The 23,747-nt window shown below is 41.1% G+C and overlaps 1 protein-coding gene across 1 annotated transcript; it reads right to left on the reverse strand.

Annotated features, from left to right (window-relative positions):
• Positions 1-86: 86 nt before the first annotated feature.
• emilin1a (elastin microfibril interfacer 1a) lies at positions 87-23,211 on the reverse strand. The gene is made up of 12 exons (XM_018694724.2): positions 22,789-23,211; positions 10,479-10,595; positions 8,349-8,524; positions 7,534-7,633; positions 6,981-7,089; positions 6,696-6,872; positions 4,762-6,039; positions 3,081-3,495; positions 2,601-2,726; positions 2,397-2,414; positions 2,163-2,297; positions 87-1,725 (listed from the first exon to the last, which is right to left on the reverse strand). The coding sequence occupies exons 1-12, from the start codon at positions 22,899-22,901 to the stop codon at positions 1,406-1,408; spliced, it is 3,084 nt and encodes a 1,027-aa protein (XP_018550240.1). The 5' UTR covers positions 22,902-23,211; the 3' UTR covers positions 87-1,405.
• Positions 23,212-23,747: the final 536 nt, after the last annotated feature.

Consider the following 23,747-nt stretch of genomic DNA (forward strand, 5'->3'; position numbering starts at 1 on the left):
GCTAAACAGTGTGTAAAATCTGGCACGTTCTTTATCATTTAATGAAGGAACAAAATCCAGATAGAAGTGACACTGTTGACATCAGCTGTGTAAAACTGGGTATTTGTATTTGACGCACACGTGGCAAAAACATACAAAACATGTACAGTACCTGCCCGGCAAGGTGAAGTGGTAATTCATAAAAATCTTATAAGAGCAAGCTGAAAAATATTTACATTCCTTCACGGTTATACAATGCATAGTAACATATAAAATACACTTCCACACTGAACACTGAGGACAAAATTGCCAAAAATATGCATTATGAGCAAACCCTGATTTGCTGATATTAATTCATGTGTTACTTCCACCATAATATAAATATACTGCAATATGTGACCCAATCTGCTGTGTCATCACTGCAGAAAATGTGCAATGTTCCTTTAATAATCCATTCAATAATATCTACAAACTTAATATCATGCACATATTTTCTTCTGAAGGTATTTTAATTAGACTTCTGAAAGCAGTATTCATGAAAGAGGTGGGATTTGTAGCATAGAGACACCGGTATGAGTAGCTTCATTATTTGTTATTGTTAGCGTTACATAAAAATTCCATTGTAAGATGGACTGATAGTAACAGCTTCATAACTTTAACTACTTGATCCTCCACCAAATTTAGATGGCCCTTATTAGGATAGAGGGGGGAGGAAAATCCCCATTCTTCCCCCTGGCCGTCCCCCGCCCCGTGTGTTTCTGGGCACAGCTAATGTCCTAAAATGGTCTTATTGTTTTGCTGTTGTATGATTTATAAAATCCTGTGGTTTCTCGTCTGAACTGTCAGTGACTTCATTTGTGCATTTCCCTCTGAAAGAATAGTGGTTTGGACTGTGTCCCCACCCCCTCCACCTACATCACTCTGCAGTTTTTCCAAGACAACTGTTTTTCAGCATTACATTTCTGGGAATTTGCCTGTGGTCAAAATGAAACTGCAAGCAATAAGAAAACTTGTGGAATAACCTGTGAACATTTGATATGCTGTGGGTGGATAACACATATAAACCCATTAACACCAGTAAGACCTTGAAGGCTATCTTGGTGTAATTCAAGGTGAATTCAAGTTTATAGCACAGCATGGGATATGGAATTATGAAATAACCCTGCAGTGGCTTTTTCTGAAGAAAACACACATCAAATAGCAAAAATGCAACTGCTCTTTGTACAAACAGTTTTCTTTAAAGCTGTGAAACATCATTATGGTTGAAAAGGAATTTTTCTCCTTCTTTCTTAGCACATAAGGTAAAATATAACATATATTTCTCCATGCTGAAAAAATCCAGTCCAATTGTTTTAATCTCCTTGCCTGCTCAGTCAGAGAGTTCAGCAGACAGATTAGACGAGTCATAATAATGCATGACATCCTATCAGACGGTCTCATACAGCAACATCCCACTGAAGATGGTCAAAGGTTCAGAGGAGTAGGCCAGCTTGCCAGTGACAAGGTCGATACAGACTGTGTCCCCTGCCTCCATGGGCAGGATGATGTTGAAAACAGCCAGAGCTCCAGGAATGTGCTTGGCCTCTGCCATGGGTTTCTCCAGGCCTTCGGGCTGATACCCTGCTGAGTCCACTCGGGCCACGCCAGTGTTGGACTTGGACAACACGGCCTCAATCTTCATGTTCTTGTGGCCTGTGAGAATGCCACTGAAGAAGTACTTCCCACGCACTGGAGCTGTGAAATAACCTAGAGAATGGAAGCAGGCAACGAGGAGGATATTAAAGGTGCTATGTGTAATTTTTTTTGCTATCACTACATAGTAAGCATTAGTTTTACCAATGCTTTTTTAAAATGAAAAATGGCGACAAATTGGCAACAAATGTGGCTGATGTTGACAGAGAGATACACACTTTGCACACTGACTTTCAGAAATAAAAAACAATTTCTGTGGAGATAATCTAAAAAGAATTCATGGTTGTGAGCACAACAAATAAACTTGGGATGCCAGCCGAAAACGTAATATGCGTGGCCAGATACCAACAGAGGTAAGTGAGAAAATATGATGCTTTTGTACTTTGTATGATACAACCCTCTAAATTCACAATATTTTTCAGAAAAGTGAAGGTGTAAGAAGGTGTTATCGGTCCTGACAAGAACCTGCTGAAATTCCAGCTAAAACTGACCTGTTTTGGGATTGTAGACATTATTTTCATTGACAAAGACCTCGTTAAAAACTATGGTTCCCGCGCTTCTCATTGGACGAGTCAGTTTAGCAGAGAAAGAAAGGCGTGGCACATGGGCATCAGACCCTTGAAGACCTGGTCATGGAGGAGAAAAGGAGAGTAGGAGTTAAAGTGCAATAAAGATCATAGAGTAATGAGTGCTTTCATCTGCTGTTCAGTAAGAGCAACACATACCCTGTTCACCTCTGAGACCTGAGAAGTAAGATGAAAGATAAAGCAGAGTTACTCATCCAACAATATCATTCTTGCTCTTTATTTTTTGTTCTTATCATATTGTATCTACAGTAGATGTGCAGAAACAAAGATCAAATATACAACTGGCAAATCAGTCAATGTTATTACATCAAACAAAGCAGAGGCACAGTTTGTTGTCTTTACCTGGGGGTCCCACTGGTCCTGTCTTGCCCTCTCTGCCTGGAGGTCCTGTTCTTCCTTGGGGTCCTACAGGACCCTGAAGTCCACGCTCACCTTTCTCTCCACGGGGTCCTGGCAGACCAGGTGGACCTGGAGGAGTGGAATGTTTGGTGAGACAGCACAGCTGACAGACCTGAACAAAAATCTTTTTACTCAGAATGGTGTCTTTTAGGAGGATTCTAAAAACATGTACAATAAGCCAAGAAAGCTAAGACATTTAACCTGATGTGACTCCCTGTGTGCTTTTCACCCTCATGTTTACTAAAACTGCTCTTTCAGACAGACTGCAGACTTTATGGGTTCTTAAGTGAATGCTTCTGAGGATGACAAGCTGAATTCCTTCTTTGGTCTATTTTTTCTTCACCCTGACCTTGCCTCCCTCCAACTGGGTGCTATCTCTTGTCCAAAAGTCAAATCCCATGCCCTTCATCTTCTCTGACTTACCAGTGAAGTCCTTTTCTATGAAACTGTGAAACTCCTTGGCCAAGTCCATCACTGAAGAGTTCAGCCTGTATATCTTGGTGTGGACGTTTTCCAGCTGTACCTTCTGGATATTGTCGATAAGATCTCCTTGAGATGTGACCGTGACGTTGAGTCCATTAACGCAGCTCCACAGCCCAGACACATGTCGGTTCAGGCCCTCCTTGATCCTCTCCAGGCTGTCTGAGAGAGAGTCGAAGCGTCCGCACACTGCCTCCAGCTTGGAGATTCTTCGGTCCAGGCCGTCGCTGGCCTGCCGGCACTCACCCACCTCCGTCATATAGTTGCTCCTTATTATTTCAATCTCATTGCCCAAGTTGTTGAATCGAATCTTCGAGTCGTCAACATGCTCCGTCAGTTCCTTCTGCAAGTGGTTCACCTTGTAGAGAATGTTAATACTTGTTAATGTGTGTATTTTGGATGAGTTTCCTTTGACAGCTTTCTACTATAAATAAACTTTTTTTCATCTTTGCTACAATTTATTTTCCTATGGTATCTTATACACACAAATAAATGTAACCACATTATTTGTCAAGACAACTCAAATATTTGCAATATGCTCAAATATTTTCATAACTATAATAATATTATGTAGAAACACTGTTGCCAAGACAAACCACAAGGCTTGTTTGATCGACATAATGTTTTTACAGTACACAAAGAACAGTTAAGTTTCAGTGTGTATAGTTTAATAAAACAACGCAGATCATCAGTGAATTGCTGCCATCATTATCATAACGGTAGTTTGATCTTTTCTGTGTGATTCTGGCGGATGAGTTTAAAGTCCAGTATTATAAAGTGCTTCCCAAACTGGGGCTTGAGACCCCAGAAGGGGTCAAAAGAACAATCTGAGGAGTCAGAAGTGTTTACCAGATAAGAAACAAGGGGGAGTTTTTACGTACTATACTATACAAATTCTGATTATTTTTCTGACTTTTCTCTAATTTTTGTTTTTTTACCATGGCTCTGGGCGTGTTGGGCAGTTGGTCTGCCACTGTGGTACAGATTAAAATATCTAAACAACTACTAAATGAACTGTGAACATGGAATTTTGTACACACATTCATGGTCCTCAGTGGACAAGTCCTAATCACTTTGATGGTCCTCTGACCTTTCCTCTTGCTCCACTAGTGTGTTGATATTTTTGGTTTAGAGTAAAATGTCTCAACCACTATTGGATGGATTGCCATGAAATTTGGTGCACACATTCAAGTCCAGCTGTAATAAATGTATGTTTTTTTATTTATTTTTTTATCTAGCGCCACTACCAAGTAAAAATTGGCCACCATTTTGGCTCCTAACCAAATACTGCAAAACTACTAATATTACAATCCTTCTCAGCTCTACTTGAACATTACCTTCTAAACATCAACATGTTAGCACTGTCACTATATGCATGTTAGCATGTTGATGTTGAGTGTCTGTAGATGCTTAGTCTAGCTATTGTGAAATCCTGGATATTTTAACGTCTTCAGGGCTCTAACAACTATTCAAAATTTACAGTCAGAGAAAAGAATATCACTCTTTGGTTGAACTGCTTACAACTCAAATGACTAGTTTAAGGTGTAGCAAAGGCCAAATATAATACACAAAGTGCCCTTGTAGTAGCAGTATTAGCAGCAGGTCCATCATTACATCATCTTACCTCAGAAACTATGTCATCCCTGCTGTTGGTCAGGTCAGTCAGCTTGTTACCATGTGTCTGTATGGTCCTTCCAAGGCCCTTCAGTGTGTTATTAATGGAGTTAAATGTGATCATGACCCCAGCCAGCTCTCCTTGGATGGACTTCAGATCCCCTCCTAATCTTCCATTGTGGACAGTATGACTGTCCAGACGATCTTTTAGATCATTTATGTTGGTTTTACATTGTCCAGTACATTCCTCCACTTCCTCTCTGAGCCGTCCCACCTCCTCCTGAAGGTTGGAGCACACCTGAGAGCAAGTGGATTCTCCTGAGTCAATTTTTCTCCGCAGATCAGTAAGCTCTGTCTGGCACCTGTTGAGACCGCTGATGGTGGAGTTGGTAAGTGAGCGCATGTCCTCCTTTATAGTGCTGCAAATAGAACAGTCCTCAAAATTACGGCCCAGAGTTTCAACTTCTGTTACAATCCGGTTGAAGTGCTCACCGTTTTTCCCTGTCATGGTTATTATCTTTTTGACGTCATCCGTTAAGTTGATCACTTTCTCACTCAGGGAGTCTCCTGACACAGACAAATCATCTAACTTGGTGTTAAACTTCTGGATCTCCTCTTGATTGGCCACAACCCTCCACTCTAAGGTTTTCACAGTGTCATCAGTCTTACGGCCTTTTCCATTAGGCCCACAGGTTTCATTGCACATGTTTGTGGTCGATGTTAGCCTTCTGTCCAAGAAGGTTGTAATGTTCTCCAGCTGACTTAAACGTCGACTATGGTCTGTCACCGTGTCTCCAAGAACAGCCACGTCCAGCTCTATTTTTCCTATCTTGAAGCTGTGGTCATCCAGCCGACTGAGAACCATGTTGCGCAGCTGTGTGACGTCTCTTTGGACAGTGTCCTTCATGTTGTTCCCAGTATTAGTGCATCTCTGCTCTGCCTTCCTCACAGTGTTATTCACCCTCTTCTCTAATTCTCTCAGTCTGCCATTGAACCTGTCTTCTGTCACTCTTCCCTTTCCTCCACCTGTCCCAGCAAGCTCCTTATCCAGGCGCCCTTTAATAGTGTCACACTTGTTAGCGGTGGAGGTGACTTGGACCTCTACATCAGACAGCCTCCTTTCCAGCTCAGTGACTGTGTTGCAGCAAGCCTGTGAGCGTTCAGTCTCACTGCGTGAGACTTCCAGGCTCTGCCTCAAGTGCTGGTCCATAGAGCTGACCAGCTTCTCCAGGGCCCTGATCCTGTCCCTGTCCTCCTGCTGCTGGCGCCTCATGTCCTCCACACCAGCCTGAGAGAAATAGGGATTACAACAATGGTGACTGTTTTTCCTTAACTGTATAGCTTGTATCAATTATATCTTCTGTTTTATGGTGTCAGGTTTCTCATACCAGTCTCTCTTAATCTCCTATATGATCAAAATAAAGTTCAGGTGCCATTTTCAACCAACAACAGAATAATATAAAGAGGCAAAGCAGATGGAGAGACATCCAGGGGCCCATGATTGCACTTAAAAATACATGTAAGCCAAATAAAAACTAGATTTACACAAAAATAACAGTTTTATGTTCAGTCCTAACCTGCCAATTATTTCAGCTAGAAAATGGAAGTTGCTATTTTCCTGTTGTTTTTTTATTATCTTTCTTTCACTGTGTGATTGTTGACTTTTTTGCAGTACTGTTTCTCAGTTTTACTATTTGTTTGTGCAGTGGTTTATGTGGGAGCTCTGTTTTCTTGTATTACAGTCTGCATGTGGCCATTATTTTTTATTGCTTTAAACAGTGGAAATCACTGACAGAGCACAACTGGGAGCAAAGTAGACACATGAAGATTTAACAGCAACACAAACAGAATTTATACTCAATTCATTTTTTCAGTTTTTCTTCTACTCAAAATGAAGATTGATTTTAGGTAGAATGAAAAATGATTTTTGCATAGGATTTTCACCTGGCAGGCAGAGCAGGATAAAGACACTCTTCTCTCAAGCTCTGTAAGTATCTCCTCCTTCAGAGAGTTCAGCTGGTTCCCTGAGGATCCTCCTCCTCCTCTGGCCACTCCATCCAGTTCATTGCCCCCACCATTCACCAGGTGGTTGTTGATGTTGAGCAGGGTCTGATCATGGACCTACCAACAACCAAATATTTACATAATGAATATGGTCAATCCTTACATTTACTCATGTGAGTTGTAGATATAGATATCTAGACAGGCAGAAAAACAGATCTAGCTTACCTGCGTCCTGTTATACAGGTGGTCCAGCTTGGTCTGGATACTGTTGATGGTTTCTTTCATGTGTGGCTGAGCTGAATCAGCAGGGACAATTGCCCCATTCAGACCAGGCCTATGTAAAGTGACAGATTAGACAACATTTGTCATGAAAAGAGGAATATGTTAAAGAACATAGCCTCAAAAAGGAAGATGAAAAAATAATTGCCACAAGATTCATCATGTACCCAGGAATGTGGTTTGTGGAGAGGATGGAAAGGTACAAAAGTAATGTTTTGTCTAAATTGAGCAGATTCTGCTTTGACAAGTGGAGTAAAAGGCTAAGCATACATCTGTTTGAGGATTAGCCATAGTATTTATGTCTTCCTAAACTAATTACCATTCTCAGTGTATATGTTAATAAACAAGCATATCCTCTCTACATAAACTGACCTGCTACAATAAACATTAATAAACAGGAAAAGATATACAGCACTCTGTATATCCATCGGCATTCTGGGTGATACTTTGCACTCCATTAAATATTGGAAATGATACATCAAAAACAACATTCACATACAGCCTCTGGTTCATGTCTTGAATGGTGGTCTGCATGGTGTGGAGGTCTTTGGTCAGACCACGGATCGTCTCCTCCAGCTGTTTAATCTTCTCAGAGTCACCTTGAGACAATACAATTGAACGGCCCATTTGAAAGAGGAAATATAGAGTCTAATTCTAAAGCAATCAACTTGCAACATGCACACTTAACAAGGTATGGAACTTTTAAAATGTGTAGACAGAGTTGCTAAAGGCCCTGATAACCCCATTCATTTTCTCATGGATTTTCAAACATGGTTTCTTGCCAGAAGCAGGTGGAGCTTCAGCCATTGTTGCATTTACACTTTTATAGGTTACAATAACCCCTCTGAGCAGTGCTGCTTCTTCAGGGCAGTCTGGATGGTACAGTCAGTTGCTATTGCAAAGTGATGAGACGGGCCAGCTAGTGAGCATGCTAACTACAATAGAAGAAAAGCAAAACCTGCAAATAGCTCCTTTAAAATGAGCAATGTGGTCTTACATGAACACAACATTTTGGACCGAACTTTTAGCAGGTCCTTGTTTTTGTAGGGTGGGGCTCAGTTGGAAAAAGAAGATGTCATGTATTTCTGTGAAACAATCAGAGTCAAGCAACATTTGAAAGTGCTTTAAGTGAAGTCTGAAGACTTTTTTGAAAAGAGATTTCCTTCTGTCTTTAACAGTTATGCATCATGTAACTGTCTCTCTATTAAAAGTTGTCACTTTGCTTTGTGTGTATGACTTCCTGAAAAGTCAGACAAATTCTTCCATTCTTAAGAAAGTAGTGTGAATTTTGTAACATCTTTTTACCATCCCTACCTTCTCCTCTCTGCCCACCTCCTGTGTTGTGGCCCGTTTGTGTGACACGAGTGTTGGTGGTCACCTGTGGCCCGTCATGGCAGTCCTCCCCTGAGTAACCATGGCAACACTTCCACTCCATTTCTGTCACCATCTTGTAAGCTACCTTATACCTTGGCCTCCTGTATGTCCGGTAGCTGAGGGTGAAACAGTTGTGAAATGTCATCTGTTATTTGTTCTCACTTGAAAAAAACTGTTTTTCTACACTTGACTTAAGATTTAACAATACAAACATTCTATATTCTATACTTTTGGACACTTGGTTTTTTAGCCATGCTAGCTGCGTGGCTTTATGTTGTTGTTAGTTATCAGCTGGTTGCTCTACCACTTGAGTTCCAGACTGAAATATCTCAACAACCAGCGGATGAATTGTCATGAAATTTAGTCTCAGACAATCATAGTCCTCAGAGGATGGATCCTCCTGACATTAGTTATCTTGTGACTAATCATCAGATCAAAACTTTAACACTAAATAGCAAATGTCAGCAAACTAACACACTAGGCTAAGATGGTGAGCATAGTTGACACTGTACCTCAGCATGTTAGCATTGCAGACGTAAATAAAGGAAAGGCCTGCTGTGCCTCTCACAGTACAGACTCACAGAGCTGCTAAAATGGCTGTGGATTAACTGTCTTATTGATTTGTGTCTTAAAACTCCAGTCTAACTTGGAGCTTGAGAAAAGTTGACTTGTTCCAGATCATTCTGAGATTTCAAATTTGTAGTGTGATCCTAGTAAACATGTCAAGGATTAATAGTAGTCCCTCAACTCTGTACTGAATATAATCACCATACTCTGTTCATATTAATGTGCACTGACTCATTAAATGTCTGGAAATAGCTACAAATCATCTACTGATGATGGATGAGATTAAGAGTGCTTTGTAAACTTTAAATGTTATTCCTGTCCCATTTTCCAAAAGAAATCAACTGCATTCAGAATGTCCTAAATCTTAACATCTTGCTCATAGATGATTCCTCAGAAAAAAGCATGAATGTTTTATTTGGCTGTTCTGTAGTTTTATCTTGAATGTCATTCAGCTTTGCCACTGAAGAGACTCTCTGTTACAGTAACAATGCAATAAATAGACCAAAATTGGCCGGAAGTCTCAATAAAGATTTATGGCAGCATCACAGGCACGTTAACAAGCACTGACTGTGCGAGTTCAGCAGGTTGCTCTCCCTTATGCCAACCCACAAACATCACTGTAGGTATCACAGAGCTGTTTCTGTGCCATAGAAAAGATTTCATCTTCCAGCTCCCTGGTCTGAGAGCGTGAGAAAAAGGATCCAACATACTCTCAGAGGAAAAACAAAAACAGGAGCTCGGAGAGATGAAGGGAAGTGGAGTTGGGTAGAGTAGAGTTCGTGAAAGAGTAAGAAAGGAGGAGAGTCATAAAACGAAAGACAGACGGAGTAAGAAGAAGAGATTGTTTTTACGGGGTAGGATACTAGACTGTGGTGCCTGGAACCCCTGTCAGCCTCATTCTTAGCATAGTCCAGGTTTAGGCTGGGCTCCCTGGCAGGCATGAGGATCAAGCAGCCAGGCCAGGGTCAAACAACATGATGAAAACTTCAAAAGAGGAAAAACATCAGGAGCCCTTGATTAATGTTGTCCTGCAACCGTAACATCTAAATTTGGAAAAATAATTCAATCAATCATATCTATGATAAATTTGCTCCAATATTAATAATATTGGAAATTCCCAGATCTGTACCAGACAAATTGGAGTGCCACGACTATGTGTTTAAGACCTGTACTTCATCACTGAGATTAACCAGCCAGATACTGCCAAAGCTGTTATTATGTCTATAGTGATGTACTGTCTTCATACAAACCCAGCTAACAGACACTATCCTGCCCAGACTGTGGAAATTCTCCTGAGAGAAAGACGGATAGAAAATGAAAAGAGCTGAGTGAAATCAGTATCCACAGAGAGGAAAGAGGGAGAGAGAGAAAAATGACAAACTTCTGTGGATCTGATAACAGGAAGTTGGAGGAGTAAGACTGACTACAGATTAGATTCCAGTGGCCGAGAGAGTGAATCTCAGGAGATGTGAGATACTACAGAGGAGACGACTAGATACTCACGCCACTCGAGGACACTGGCCCCAGGTGCAGCGTTGGTAGTCTGGTTTGATGTACGTCTCCACCCCGTCCTCCATCACACAGCTAACCGTGCGTGTCACCACATAAGCACACCAGTTCCTATGAAATCACACACACAAGCCGGGAAAAGGAAATGATAAATGAATAACTGCGTGATGACTGGCACTTTTACCATAAGTTTGGAGTCAGGCGTTGACACAAACACAGCAGTCCTATTACACACATACACATTTGGTATACACACTCAGCTGCCGTTCTTTGTTTTCTGGGCAATAAGAGGAAAGATTTGGGGGGAAAAAAAAAAAAACAGAAATCTGGTCATTTGTTGAATGTGCGGCTCCAGTGAGTTTTAAGATCAATATCTCAAACCCCGGACTGATTACTATTCTGTACAACATTCAAGAGAAATTGTCCACTGGTACAAATGTCAGATCAGTTCAGGATAACTGCATGATTTCAACAATGGCTCCCATTGTATGCCGTCCCAAATCCACATCAACCAACCCCCACAAAGACACACACACATACACACACACTGAACATCCGTGTGAGAAACTACCTCAAACACTCAAATGTGAATAAATTCAAGTTAATCTTAAGTTATTTGAGATATTTGACAAGAAATCAAATCAAGAGTGTATCTAGAACAGGCCGCTCGGATAAAGGAATAGTTCATCGTTTTCTGAAACATACTTTATTTGCTTTTCTTTCAAGGATGGCACCAGAAGAAAGATATTATTGTCAAATCTATGTGTTAAAGCATGGATCTTCAGTCTAAATATGTGTTGTTCTGTCCAAATGTACGTTGAAAGAAAAGAGTCAGTTGTTTACTTTGGCTGACATCACCATCAACACTTCATAATGATACTGACGGCCATACAATTTATATCTTCTTGAGCCAGAAAAACCAATGGCCATGTAGTGAACCTGCTAGCAAACAGTTGCTTATTTACACATTCACCAAACACAGAACAATGTTAGTATTCATTTGTAGTCACTTTCTGAGCAGTTATTGTGGATGTAAGTGGAATATTCACTTGCATGAATATTCACTCCCATATTACTTATTCGCCTTCCACCAACTTCTCAGGGAAATACTGAGGTCATAGCTGCTGCACGTTCCAATATATTCACCTGCTAGCTGCTATGTCTGTACCCTTTGGTAAGCTGAGTTTTTAGGTGTTTCTCACTGAAAACATCTGCCTGCTGAGGCTGAAATAGTCACTACAACCAACTTTTTACATTACATTTGATCCATTCTTAATTAAAGAAAAATACTGATTATAGCAGCTTCAATGTTAATTCAGGTTTAAACTTAATCCTTTTCTTAACCTTACTCAAACACCAATGAAAATCCCTGTAAAATGAAGGCTGTCAAAAATGACTTCACATAACAAAAATGATCTCAAAAACATGGATTTAAAACCCAAAGATGCTGGACTACAAGAAACACACACACTGCTGCCAAATACTCCCTTCAGTCTGCACGCTACTCAATTTGTCCTCATCCCCCTGATCTCCCTTGACCCTCAGATATCTTTCTGGATAACAACTGCAGATAGATTTAAGACACAGACGGCCTTCAGTCACTTTCTGTCATCATTTTCATATTCCCGAGAATGCCTATCCAGTGCTATTTCCCTGGTGATTATTATGACCAATTAGTGTCACTCTAGGATTCATCTGAACAGAACTAAGGCTTTACGGATAAAAGTTGGAGCGTACAAGGAGTTCCTTCATGCTGGTAAGTCAATCAGCAGCTTTCATCTCTCTGACTTCATGTCTGTCAGTCTGTCTCTCTATGTCTCTTTCTTTTTTCTGCCAAGCTCACTCCCCTGTGCTACATGTCTCCCTCTGGCTAACTTATCTTATTTTTATTTTTCAGGCTACCCTCTGTGTGGATCTGTCTCTTTCTTCTTGCTCCACACCTCACACTTTTTGTTTCTTTTGCTGTTACTTTCATTTCATCCCTCTCCACCTGCGTCTCTCCCTGTCCATCTCTTTTCATCTCCTTCTCCCCACTGACTGTGTCCCTCACTCTGTCTATACCTCTCCCCAAGTTCCTCCCCCTCAGACCATGATCCTCCCCTTCATTCCAGAGCTTGTCTGACTGAGAAAGAGTTTATCATGTTATGTTCCTCCCCAGCCCCTCATGACCTCCTGTTCCTGTTGCTCCTGTACATGGGAAAATAAAAACAATTAATTAGCTGTCAGACTCTACTGTAAAGGTTTTTCTCAAGGAACACACACATGCATTTTATCATGAACTGATACAGGGTAGGGCCTCCCTTTGTTCTCAAAAATTCCTCAAATCTTCGTGGATTCCACAAGATGTTGGAAACATTCCTTTGGGATTCTGGTCCACGTTGACATGATACTATTAAGATAGTATTGGATATACTTTTGGTTTTAAAGTATTTTCTTAGGTGCCAGAGATCTCTGCCACCATGCTAATACAATGAAGCTAAATAATGAAGGTAAAGGCTAATAGCAATGAGAGGCAGAAACCTGGGCAAATAAAACCACAACTTTCTGCACACCACACTCCATAACACAGCCTTATAATATACTGAACATAATACTTCCATCTGCCATCACACAAGAGCATGAAATCTTTCACCATCTTTTTCAGTATAAATGAATCTTCATAGTCTTGTTGGCCAGTGCTGCCTGTGTCGGTTGCTTTTTCAGTGGATTCCCAACTTTAGGAAAAAAAACATAAGAGCAGAGGCTGCAGATAAAGACCTCGTGCAAAAACTCTTCACTGTCTAAAATGAGCTTATTCAGTATATTCACAGTATATATTCACAGTATATCGTATTGCTTTCAACAAATCTGAAATGAATCCTACATTTTGGTGGGGATTCAGCTGAGCCTGGAGTCAGCGCCAGATGAGCATAAGTGAATGTCATTTGGCTGTAACCCCTTCTGTGTATTTCCACAGAGTTGCGGTTCACTGTGATCCACATGACCTCCTCAGGCTATGCATTCAATTGTATTACATTCTGACTTGCTGTGCTGCAGTTTGTTATATTATATTTAATGTGTCTATCATCATCTGGTGATTCAGAGCAAAACTCTGCCAACATACGTCTGAAATCAGCCGGCGTCAGTGCTTCCATACACAGCTGCTTCTCTCCTCATGCCTTTCCAGAGCCTTGCGGTTCATCACAGTGATCCTTATTGCAGTATGCTATATAAGGGGTTCCCTGGGTTATCTTGTTCTGCGGTTTTTTACACTGTGTATGTTAGTCTCAAAAGTTTTTGAGAAACACGGTATCTAACATCTCCATCAGGAGCTGAACCAGTGCAGATGGGAGAAGTAGCATCTAAAATCAGACAGCAGCGATAAATCCAAACAGCTCCATCTCTTCCCCCCTGTTGGTGTTGTTTTTTGTCACTGTGATTCAGTGAACCAGCTCTGCTGATCTATTACCCCTGACTTACTCACGCTCAGGGCCACAGACAGCAGATAAAGCATAAATTTGGCAACGTTCACACCCTATCTGCCCTGATGGAGAACAGGCACTGTGTCTCGTATAAATAAACCTAACCATCTCTCCTTTTTTTCACTTCAGAGCAGACGCAGATGTGGATGCATACACACACACACATATGCATATACAAACATGCAACTCCCACCATCTCTGCAGCTTCCAAACATCCACACTCACAGTGCTGTACATACCGCCCCTCCCTGCCAGTTCATTTTCCATCGTTCCATCACTGACTTTTCACTTCAATGAGAGACATAAGAGAAGCCTTTATATTTGTAGGAGGACGACTAGTGTAGCACTGAAAGATTGTGTCTGTGTTTGTGTGTGTGCTTGTGCCTAGACATAAACCCTTTACAGAAAAAGGTCCTGAATTTGTTTATGTAAACCCCCTGCAAGCGCTCACACAGGGACATTTTCTGTTGCATGGATAACACCTTCAAAACAACATTTCAGCTCCAAACCCATTGGCCTTTCCCTCCCTCTCTCTCACTCTCCCTCTTTCCCTCTCTCCCTCTCTAACCACCATGAAGTTAAGCATTCCGAACAGTAATCCAATAAAGTCCCATTAATCCAAATGGCTGCAAAGAAATCGCTCAGATGAAAGTCCACTAACTAGACTTGGCATCTTTTCCATAAGTGTAAAATACAATTACAAGCACACACACACACACACACACACACACACAGAGGCATGCATTCACAAGAGTCCCCACACAGACAGACAAGGACACTCACACAGGCACTGGGACATGCAGATACACACGTAGACACAAAAACATCATCACAAACGCTTATTTTTCCACCTCACTACACTGCACACCTTCATGCCAGTTAAACATTAAAATTCCGGTCAATGACCTGAGCCATTCACATGATGCTTAATGTACAAAGTGAGACAGAGGACAAGTGTGGGCTGGGTGTGCTTGGTCTCCTTTATCTCCCTGTTTCCTTTACAATATCAGCAACACAGGGAAAAGACTGCACATAAACAGTCCAGTTCCTGCACGTTACTGAATGTTTGTGACTACAACATGTATTTGCACAATGTTTGTCAGATAGCAGTAAAGGCGGAAATGTAAAACTATAGAATACAATGCTTTCTTTCAATTTAAACTTTCAAGTTGTTTAAGCCTTCAAACCTAAATGACCTGTGTTCAAACAGTCTTTACTGGACTCATGCTGTGAAGTCAAACATTGTTAAAACCTAAAGAAGTCTGAGCAAAATTCTTGCAGAAAAAGTTTCCAAAAACACCAAATATCTAAAGCTGATTTTGGTGTAATGTTTAGCTCCATCATCTCATTCTTCCCTTAGTGGTGGCTCTGCACTGTGCACTCAGAGGACAAAAAGTTAACCAGACGTGGATTTGGCAGATCGTTTTGGTTAGCACTCATAGTGATGGCCTTCTCTCTTATAAAAGCAAAACATGGTGTTAAAATTTATATCGGAAGTGTTTTCTAACACTACATTTTGGTTTTACAAGTGGAAATACTTCAACAATGAGGTCTGACTGGTTGGTTTGGCAAATCCACATCTGGTTAACTTCATCAGTATAATAAAGTGCAGCTGGGGCAGGGGTAATGTCCGTAAAATGCTGTGCAAGACATTCAGACAATGACAAGCTCATACAGAATATGTAAAATGCTGTCAACTTCACAACTTCACTTCACAGTACATCTTTAAACCTTTATTAACAAATTTTGTTTGGTACATGAATGGACAGAAACTGTAACTGCAACACTGGCATATTATCACCGGTTTATATGGCTGACATGTTAGCAAACAGTTGCTAATTTACGCAAAGTCCAGCAACAATTCTCTGTGGATTCTTCACTTAAGCGACCACTTTCGAGTACACGGTCATGTGGTCCATTTTTGATTTAAAAAATGATCAATTATAGCAGCTTTAAAGAGAAAAGAAAAGAAATAGGAAAACTGTACATTGAGGGATCACGTGACTGGATTCGGCAGTATATGATGGGACATGTTTATTCAAAGAAAAAACTTGAAACATTATATTTGTCATACAAAAAAGTAACCAAAAAGTGTGATCGCCATTACAGATTTACAAGAAGACACACTTGCGTGCATGTTATTTAACACACATACACTTTGTCCTCCTAAAGACAGACACATACAAAAAACATCTTCATTACCTCTCTGCCAGGCATTGAGGAGTGAAACTTCCATTGTATACATTTTATTTCATTTATAGAGCCATAACACAGCGTGAGTGGAACTCTTGCACCTGTCTCAGCATTTCTTTATTCCCCAATAAGTTTCACCTCCTTATAAAACAGCAGACAGACACCTCATAGCTGAGTAGGAAGTTGTGGTCTGACATCTCACCCCACACATACCAGGCTCATTTTATTCAAAAGCATCTCTGCATGAGCCCTACAGAGGAGAATTGTGGGTAAAAGCAGAATAGTCAGTGACAAAAGTGACATAAACAGTTAAGTGGGAGGAGAAAGGAATGAAAGAAAGAAAGAAAGAGAAAGAAAGAAAGAAAGGAAAAAGGAAGCTGTGGTTAATACTTAAACAAAGAAATCACTTGGCGGTGCCTATTGTTGCCAGATCTTTCATTTAGCTTCAAGGGAATGCTCTGACAGCAACCTGAATGAGTGGATGGAAAGGGGAGTGTCTTAGTGTTTGAGCTGTGACCCAGAGGTCAAGCACCCCTCCAACGTCCTTGTAAAGGTATCCCCATGTACACACACCGAAAAGCACACAGACTGTCACAGACGACAACATACACACTCGACTGCACTCACTCATGCTTGATTGATCACATGGCGACAGACAAACACATATAATGACAGACACACACATTCTTCCAGTCTGTCTGTTCTCTCTTAAAATGCAGTTTAAGTCACACACACACACACACACACACACACACACACACACACACACACACACAATTTTCTCTTTGGACCTGCTCCAACATCAAGGGACTGTGTAAACTTCTCTCTGATTGTTTAGCCTGGCGGTCACAAAGATATACAGAAAACGTCCATGATACTGCCATTTGCTTTAACATTATTGCTCAGATACGTCCATGCTCAAAGGTCTGCAGGGGGTTTTTGTGGCCCACTTGATTTTTAGCCATTTATGGAGGCATGTGTATTTAAAACATAAGCTTCCTCGAATCCTTAAAACTGCAGTTGCCCTAAATAGTGCAGACTATTTACCTAGATAAAACTTTAATAGCTGCTCCAAAGAACAAAATAGTAAGTTTGGTAACTGAATGTCTTGTTATGTTGTTCCATTTATTCTTTGACTTGACAGTAGATTTATAGTTTCAATTGTTTATGTGAGGTAAGATGGAAAGAGTTTCACTGTTCTCTAACTTAACCCTATTTAAACAAGGTAAAGAAGACCTTCTTCAATGCTATGCATGCCAGGAACTAGGGTAATTAGGTTACAATGGCTGTGACTGGAAAGGATCCCTTTTCCCACATTTACATTACCATATGTAAGAAGATTTGTTTACTGGCCTAATTAGCAGAAAGCAGAAAATCACACAGATTAAGTGAATTTGGACACTTTCCAATGGTTGGTCAAGAGGAGGACAATCCTGTTATTGCCTGACAACATAGAGGCCCATATTGGTATGTGACCAAGACTCTTCATGACATTACAGTGCATTGTGGGAAATGCATACTTCTCTGAAAGGTGTTCTGCAGTTGACTGTTAAGAGCCAGATGCTGGAAGAAACAAGAGCCTACAGTTGTGCAAGCAGCTTGTGAGGCTGTACTTACATTAGCAATTTGAGCTAAATGCTAATGTTGACACACTGACATGCTCACAGTGACAATGCTAACATGCTGATGAGGCATGATGTTTCCTATGTTCACCATCTTAGTTAAGCATGTTGGTATGCCAGCATTTGCAGGGGAAGCTGATGGGAATGTTGTTAGTTCAAAAACCAAATAATCAGACAAAAATTTTGACCTGATCACAGGGAGTCATTCCTTACTTCCCAGGGTCCTTCTTTCCCCAGATGTATATGGCACATAATGGAAACATGACAAAGAGTCCTATGTTCCCAGTTCTACATATGTGCTCTTCCAGGGTCTCATGTTCCTTAGATTTATGGTAACCTGAAAAAGATGTTCTTCAGCTCTGTATTCATTTAATATGACATGGGCTATTGTGGACACTCACCAAAGGGGTTTACTGGTCCCCACCACTGCCATATAATAATAATAATAGGCCTACACTTAAGGCTATCAAATGGTTTAGGGTTGGGGCTTTGTGTTTATATAGCTGTTATGTTCCAATTAAAAAAGGGACTAATTTGACAGGAACACTATAGGGGAATAAATGTGTATTAACTGAATATTGAACTGGGGAACATTGGGACTCTGGGAACATACATTTGCCTGAGGCAATACATGAAAAATTGAGGCATCACCAATGTTAAAACCACAAATCAAAGCAAGTCAAAACCACAAATTTCAACTTCATGGCGGTCCTAGAGGAAAAATCCATTCAATAGTTGTTGAAATATTTCAGTCTGAACCCAAGTGGTGGAGCAAGCCAAAAAAACTGAGCTGACATTGGTAATCAGTGGCCTAAAGTGCAGATAGAGACCCAGTCCAGTCACAGCCAGTCTTTAAATGTATCGGGATCAGTGTAATGAGCTCTTCATAAGATGTTCATTTTAGCTTATAATTTTATGTCAGATGGCATGAATAAGTGGATAGAATGTATGAATCACAAGCTCATAACTGCCAGTTGTAAACTTGATATACAATCTACGTCTTAAACTAACAGTTAGATGTGACTATTTTCCTTGTGACTGATATCAAGCAGATTTATAGGAAGGCTTTTGCATGCAAGTAAAATTCTGAGCAACCACAACAGAAGACCAACACAACCAACCACAGCCAACCACAGTCTACTTCTGCCGCCCTGGAGGCACACAATTACTAAAAGAAGCTAAATTACTGACAATTATTCTCTCTCTAAGTCCAAACTGACTTTTTTCAATTCCATTTCAATCTCCAGTTCTTAGATACTCTCATATACCATTAGAGTATATGAATCACTGTTGTTTGCTGTATCCCAGGAGTTATTTTGTTCTCTTCTCTCATCTCTTACATTTCCCAAAATTCATTTCTACAACAGAAGAGGCATCTGCCATTGGTCCTATGTTGTATGTAGGTAGAGAGAGAAATATCAAGAGGAAATGTCTGTCAGTATAGTAGAAGAGAAGAACATCCTGTGGCTTCATTGCTCATTGTTCTAATGTGGTGACTGTCACTTGAGAAACTGCTATCCATGCCTCTCCTTGTGATTCTTAAATGTTGGTGCCAAATGTCAGCAGCACAAAGAGGCCATTATTGTTTAATTTGATTGATATCACTGTTATCCACAGAGACACCAAATATACTCAAGTAAACAACATCACAAGTCTTGGAATGCTTTTTTTCCTTTTTCAATGCTCTCATCAATTCACATGCTTTTATCCACCCCCAAAATTAACATGTATGCATGTCCTAATGGATGAGCTACAGAGGCCAAATATGTTGTTTTTAGACTATATGACCAAAAGTATATGGACACTCTAACACGGTATGTGGACTCATGGCCATTACATCGTATTTGTGTGCTGACTGTCTCATCCTGAAACCTTGGACACAGGATGACAGAAAATCTTAGTGAATTTGAAGCTGGGAAAAACTAAATCATGGGTCTGTAAAGTAACAAAACACAATATCTATTCTGAGAGAAAACAATCTACAAGTCATTTATCTTCTGTGAGTTTGTGAGTCCTGCACCATCTTTGAATTTACACAGCTTGTATTATCTGTAATAGTGGAGCCCTTTCTCTTTTCTCAGTCAGAATGAATCATGTTTTCTTTACTTTACTTTACTTGGCATCTTGAAAGTCTGTAAGATTTTCTAGCATTTAGTGATTTTATATTTTGGACATTCTTACTGCACTAAATGTTATAAGCAGACCATGATTTGTAGTATAGAGTCAGGGATAGTCTGGCACTGACTTTGGGTGATAGAGTCATCTCAAAAGCATTGGATGGGGTCGAGGTCTGTCAAGTTCTTCCACACCAAACTGGGAAAATCATCCCTTTGTGAACCTGGCTTTGAGCCCAAGGAGCACTATCTCACTGAAACTGGAAAGGGCCTTCCCCAAACTGCTGCCAGAACACTATTATCTCTGATTATAAGCAGTAGCTTGTAGGATTCATTCATGAAATAAGACCAACACAAAATCTGGATGCCCAAGGACTGAATAAGTGTGGCCCCTGTTGTGACCAAAACATAAGTGTAAGGGAGGACAGGTATGATTAATCAGAGATAGAAATGATGAAGAAGCATACTCTGTATCTGCTCCTTGCTACCCTCCAGTGGTGATCTAACGCTTCGTCCTTTAAACTCCTAAACAAATCTGCAGCCCATCTGCATCTACATAGATGCATCAATACACTGTCCCTTCTCTCTTCCCTCTGTCTCTCTCTGGAACAGACAGGATCATGTGTAGCTCTGATATTTTGGCACGAGATGTGTCAGACAGCTCTGGGTCCTCCTGAGCCTCCTGTAAGACCCCTGCTGGATGCTTTCAGTCCATTCAACAGCCTTTACCACTTCTGGAATACTTCACACATCTGTCAAAACAGATCAATTGAGTTCAAACAGATGTCAGAGGGGCAAACCGCATTGCCACGGGCCAGCGCATTCTTCTTCCCGATGCATCACTTTGAGTGTGTGTGTGTGGTTTGTATGTGTGTTATACGTCACAGGGCAACCATGCTGACTCCTTCATAGCTTACTGGTTTCAGCAGGAGCGAGGCGTTTAAGGACCAATGCCCTCTTCTCCTCTCTTCAGTCTGTCGTGTCTCTTGCTGCGTCACAGCTTCCAGTCTTTTCTCACTCTTTCATCCTCTCTTGTCACGCCTGCTCAGGTTCTCTCTCTTCTCTCCAGATCATCTGTTTCTTTTATTTTTTTTTTCCTCATCTTGCCGGTTTTCCCCCGTCTTTGTTCTTTCTTTTTCCTCTTATCGTCATCTCACTTATCTTGCTCTCTCAATAAGATACTTTATCTATTTCCCTCTCTTCTACTCATCGGCCCCTCTCATGACTTCTTATCTCTCACTTCTGCTTCATCAATCAAAATCTTTATTTTCTTTCTCCGTCTTGTGCCATCTGTCCTCCTCTCTTTTATCCTCCCGCTTTCTTTCATTCACAGTAGCCAACAGCTCAGCTTCAATATCCACCAACAGAGAGGCAAACCATCCATATCTCATCACTCAGGCAGCCACAGCAGCAGCAGCAGCAGCAGACTGTGCTGTGATGTGGAGAGAAACTCGATCGAAGCTCATATTGCAGGAGCTCAACTCCCAGAAGCCTGGCCAGCCTGGCAAACACACACACACACACACACACACACACACACACACATATACACACCTATATACACACACGCTAAGTACAAACACATGCAGCCATGCAGGCAGATGCATACCACATGAGAGAGCTCTGTCGTTCATTCACTCAGGCATTCTGTTGTGACCCCTTTTATTCATACACATGCACACACACACTTACATAATCAGTCACAGCCAAAATCTGTACTCATTCATTCATTTAGAAGCACACAAACAAGTCACACACTCACACACACATCTGTCCGCAGAGGTGAGGGGGTCGTCCACACACGGGCCCCTCAGGCAGAAGCTCAATTACATGTTAATAACACACTACGGGGCTACAACAGCACAACAAAAACATACATGTGTTGGCTCACTGACAGTATTAACAGCTTTATGAGTGGGGGCTCCGACACCCATCACTGATTTATGAGAGACTATTAATCAACAGTTGCTAAGATCTAAATGATTTCCTTACTGTCCCATAAAAGAGGGCAAGATGGCAGTAAATCTGAATCACTCGAGTGAAAAAGATTCATTTCTGTGAAAAAGTCCACTTTTAATACAGCATCAGTCGTCTGGATTAGTGATGTCCAGAGTTCACTATCCCTGTAGCCCAGCAGCCCCATTCACCACCTCCACCCGACTGCAAGATGCTTTTTGGCCAGAATGATAAATTCCACCTCCAACACGGCTGACACTGGGGGGAACTGCAAGAGATTCTGGGCCCCATGAAAACGTTTCACTTGGGGCCCTGAAACAGTAAATATCTATAATCCCTGTAAAACCTGTCCAGCTCAGGGCCCCTTGAATCATCACAACCCACCACCACCATTCAGGAAGGGCCCCTGGTGAGTAAGAGACCTACTCACAAATAAGATATTTCCTCTGAAAATGAGGATTTGCAGCATGTTTACTTCTTCAAGAGCTTCTTGGAAACATACTTGGATGGCTGGACTCAAATTAATCAGGAGAACCATCCCCACTTAAAATGAGTTAATTAAGTTCATTTAGGGTGGCAACTAACAATTCTTTTCATTATGGATTAACCTGTTTGTATTTTTTATCTTATCAATTAATCATTTAAACTATAAAATAAAAAAAATTATAGGAAATCCCCATCACAATTTTCCAGTCCAAGTTTCATTTATATACATGAAGAAGAAAAAAAACAGCAGCTCTTCACAGAGAAGCTGGAACCACCGATCAATCGACTAATCAATTCATTGACTAATGTGTTATTTTGATGACCCAAACAGTTTAGTGTCTGACGCTCACCACCATATTACAACCTTAAATCAGCCTTTTCCCCAATGAAGTTTTGAACTGCAGCTCTGACCCGGACGAGCCGCAGGTAAACGACATTTACGCACGTGTGACTCGGTTCATGTTGATCCTACCTGTGTCTGCTCGCCGCTCTCTGTCCGCTCTGAATACTGGACTCCGCATATCCGAGACCCGAACAAACCCGGGTTAACGCGAAGGCGAGCAGGTAAAATAAGGTCCCCATCATCAAGTCCAGTGTGGTTTACAGAGAAACAAATGTCATTTAGTCTCCAAAGTTTCTCCCAGAAACAGTCTCCCGTTCGTTTGTCTTTAGTGACGTGCTGTCGGTAAATGAGGATGGAAAGCCATGAGTTCAGAGGATGAGAAAGACCCGCAAACAGCGCGGTGTCCAGTCAAGTGCATTTCAGATGGTAAACTGCTGCTGAAGAAGCGACAGAGTCTGACTGCTGCTGAAGAGCGGAGTTAGAGGAAGAAAGTTTCCTGTCAGGGCTCCAAGAGCCGTCATGCCAGCTCAGGGTCTCTCTCTCTCTCTCTCTCTCTCTCTCTCTCTCTCTCTCTCTCTGTGTGTGTGTGTGTGTGTATGGATGGATGGATGGATGTGCCCTCTTCCCTCTTTCTACCCTCATTTTCTTCTGTGTTCCTCTTAAGACTAATTCAGCTCAACCCTTTTCAGTTCTTGTCAACTGAGACTGCTTCACTGGCACTGAGAGACATTTTTGACCCAGCCAAAACAATTTAATGTCAAAATAACATTGTTGAAGTAGACAGTCCAAGAAAAACAAGCCAGCTCCAGAAAACTTTAAAGCCCCCCCATGATAAAGTTCAAAAACAGGTGAAACCTTTTAATGGACATGAAAAATGTCCAACATGAGAGTACTATACAGTTGGCTATACTCCATGTTTTAGGTGGCTGCGTTTTCTTTTTCCCAGCTGCCCCTCATGTTACGGTAGGTGAAGGAATGATGGGTATATACGTACTTTGCTGCTTGAGCAATGGTTTTCTTTGTATCACTGACACATTTGTTTCACATTGGAAGTTCTCAAGATCATTAGAAATGTTTTATCTAAAGGA

Source organism: Lates calcarifer, linkage group LG7_1 (assembly GCF_001640805.2).
Source record: "Lates calcarifer isolate ASB-BC8 linkage group LG7_1, TLL_Latcal_v3, whole genome shotgun sequence".
Lineage (NCBI taxonomy): Eukaryota > Metazoa > Chordata > Actinopteri > Centropomidae > Lates > Lates calcarifer.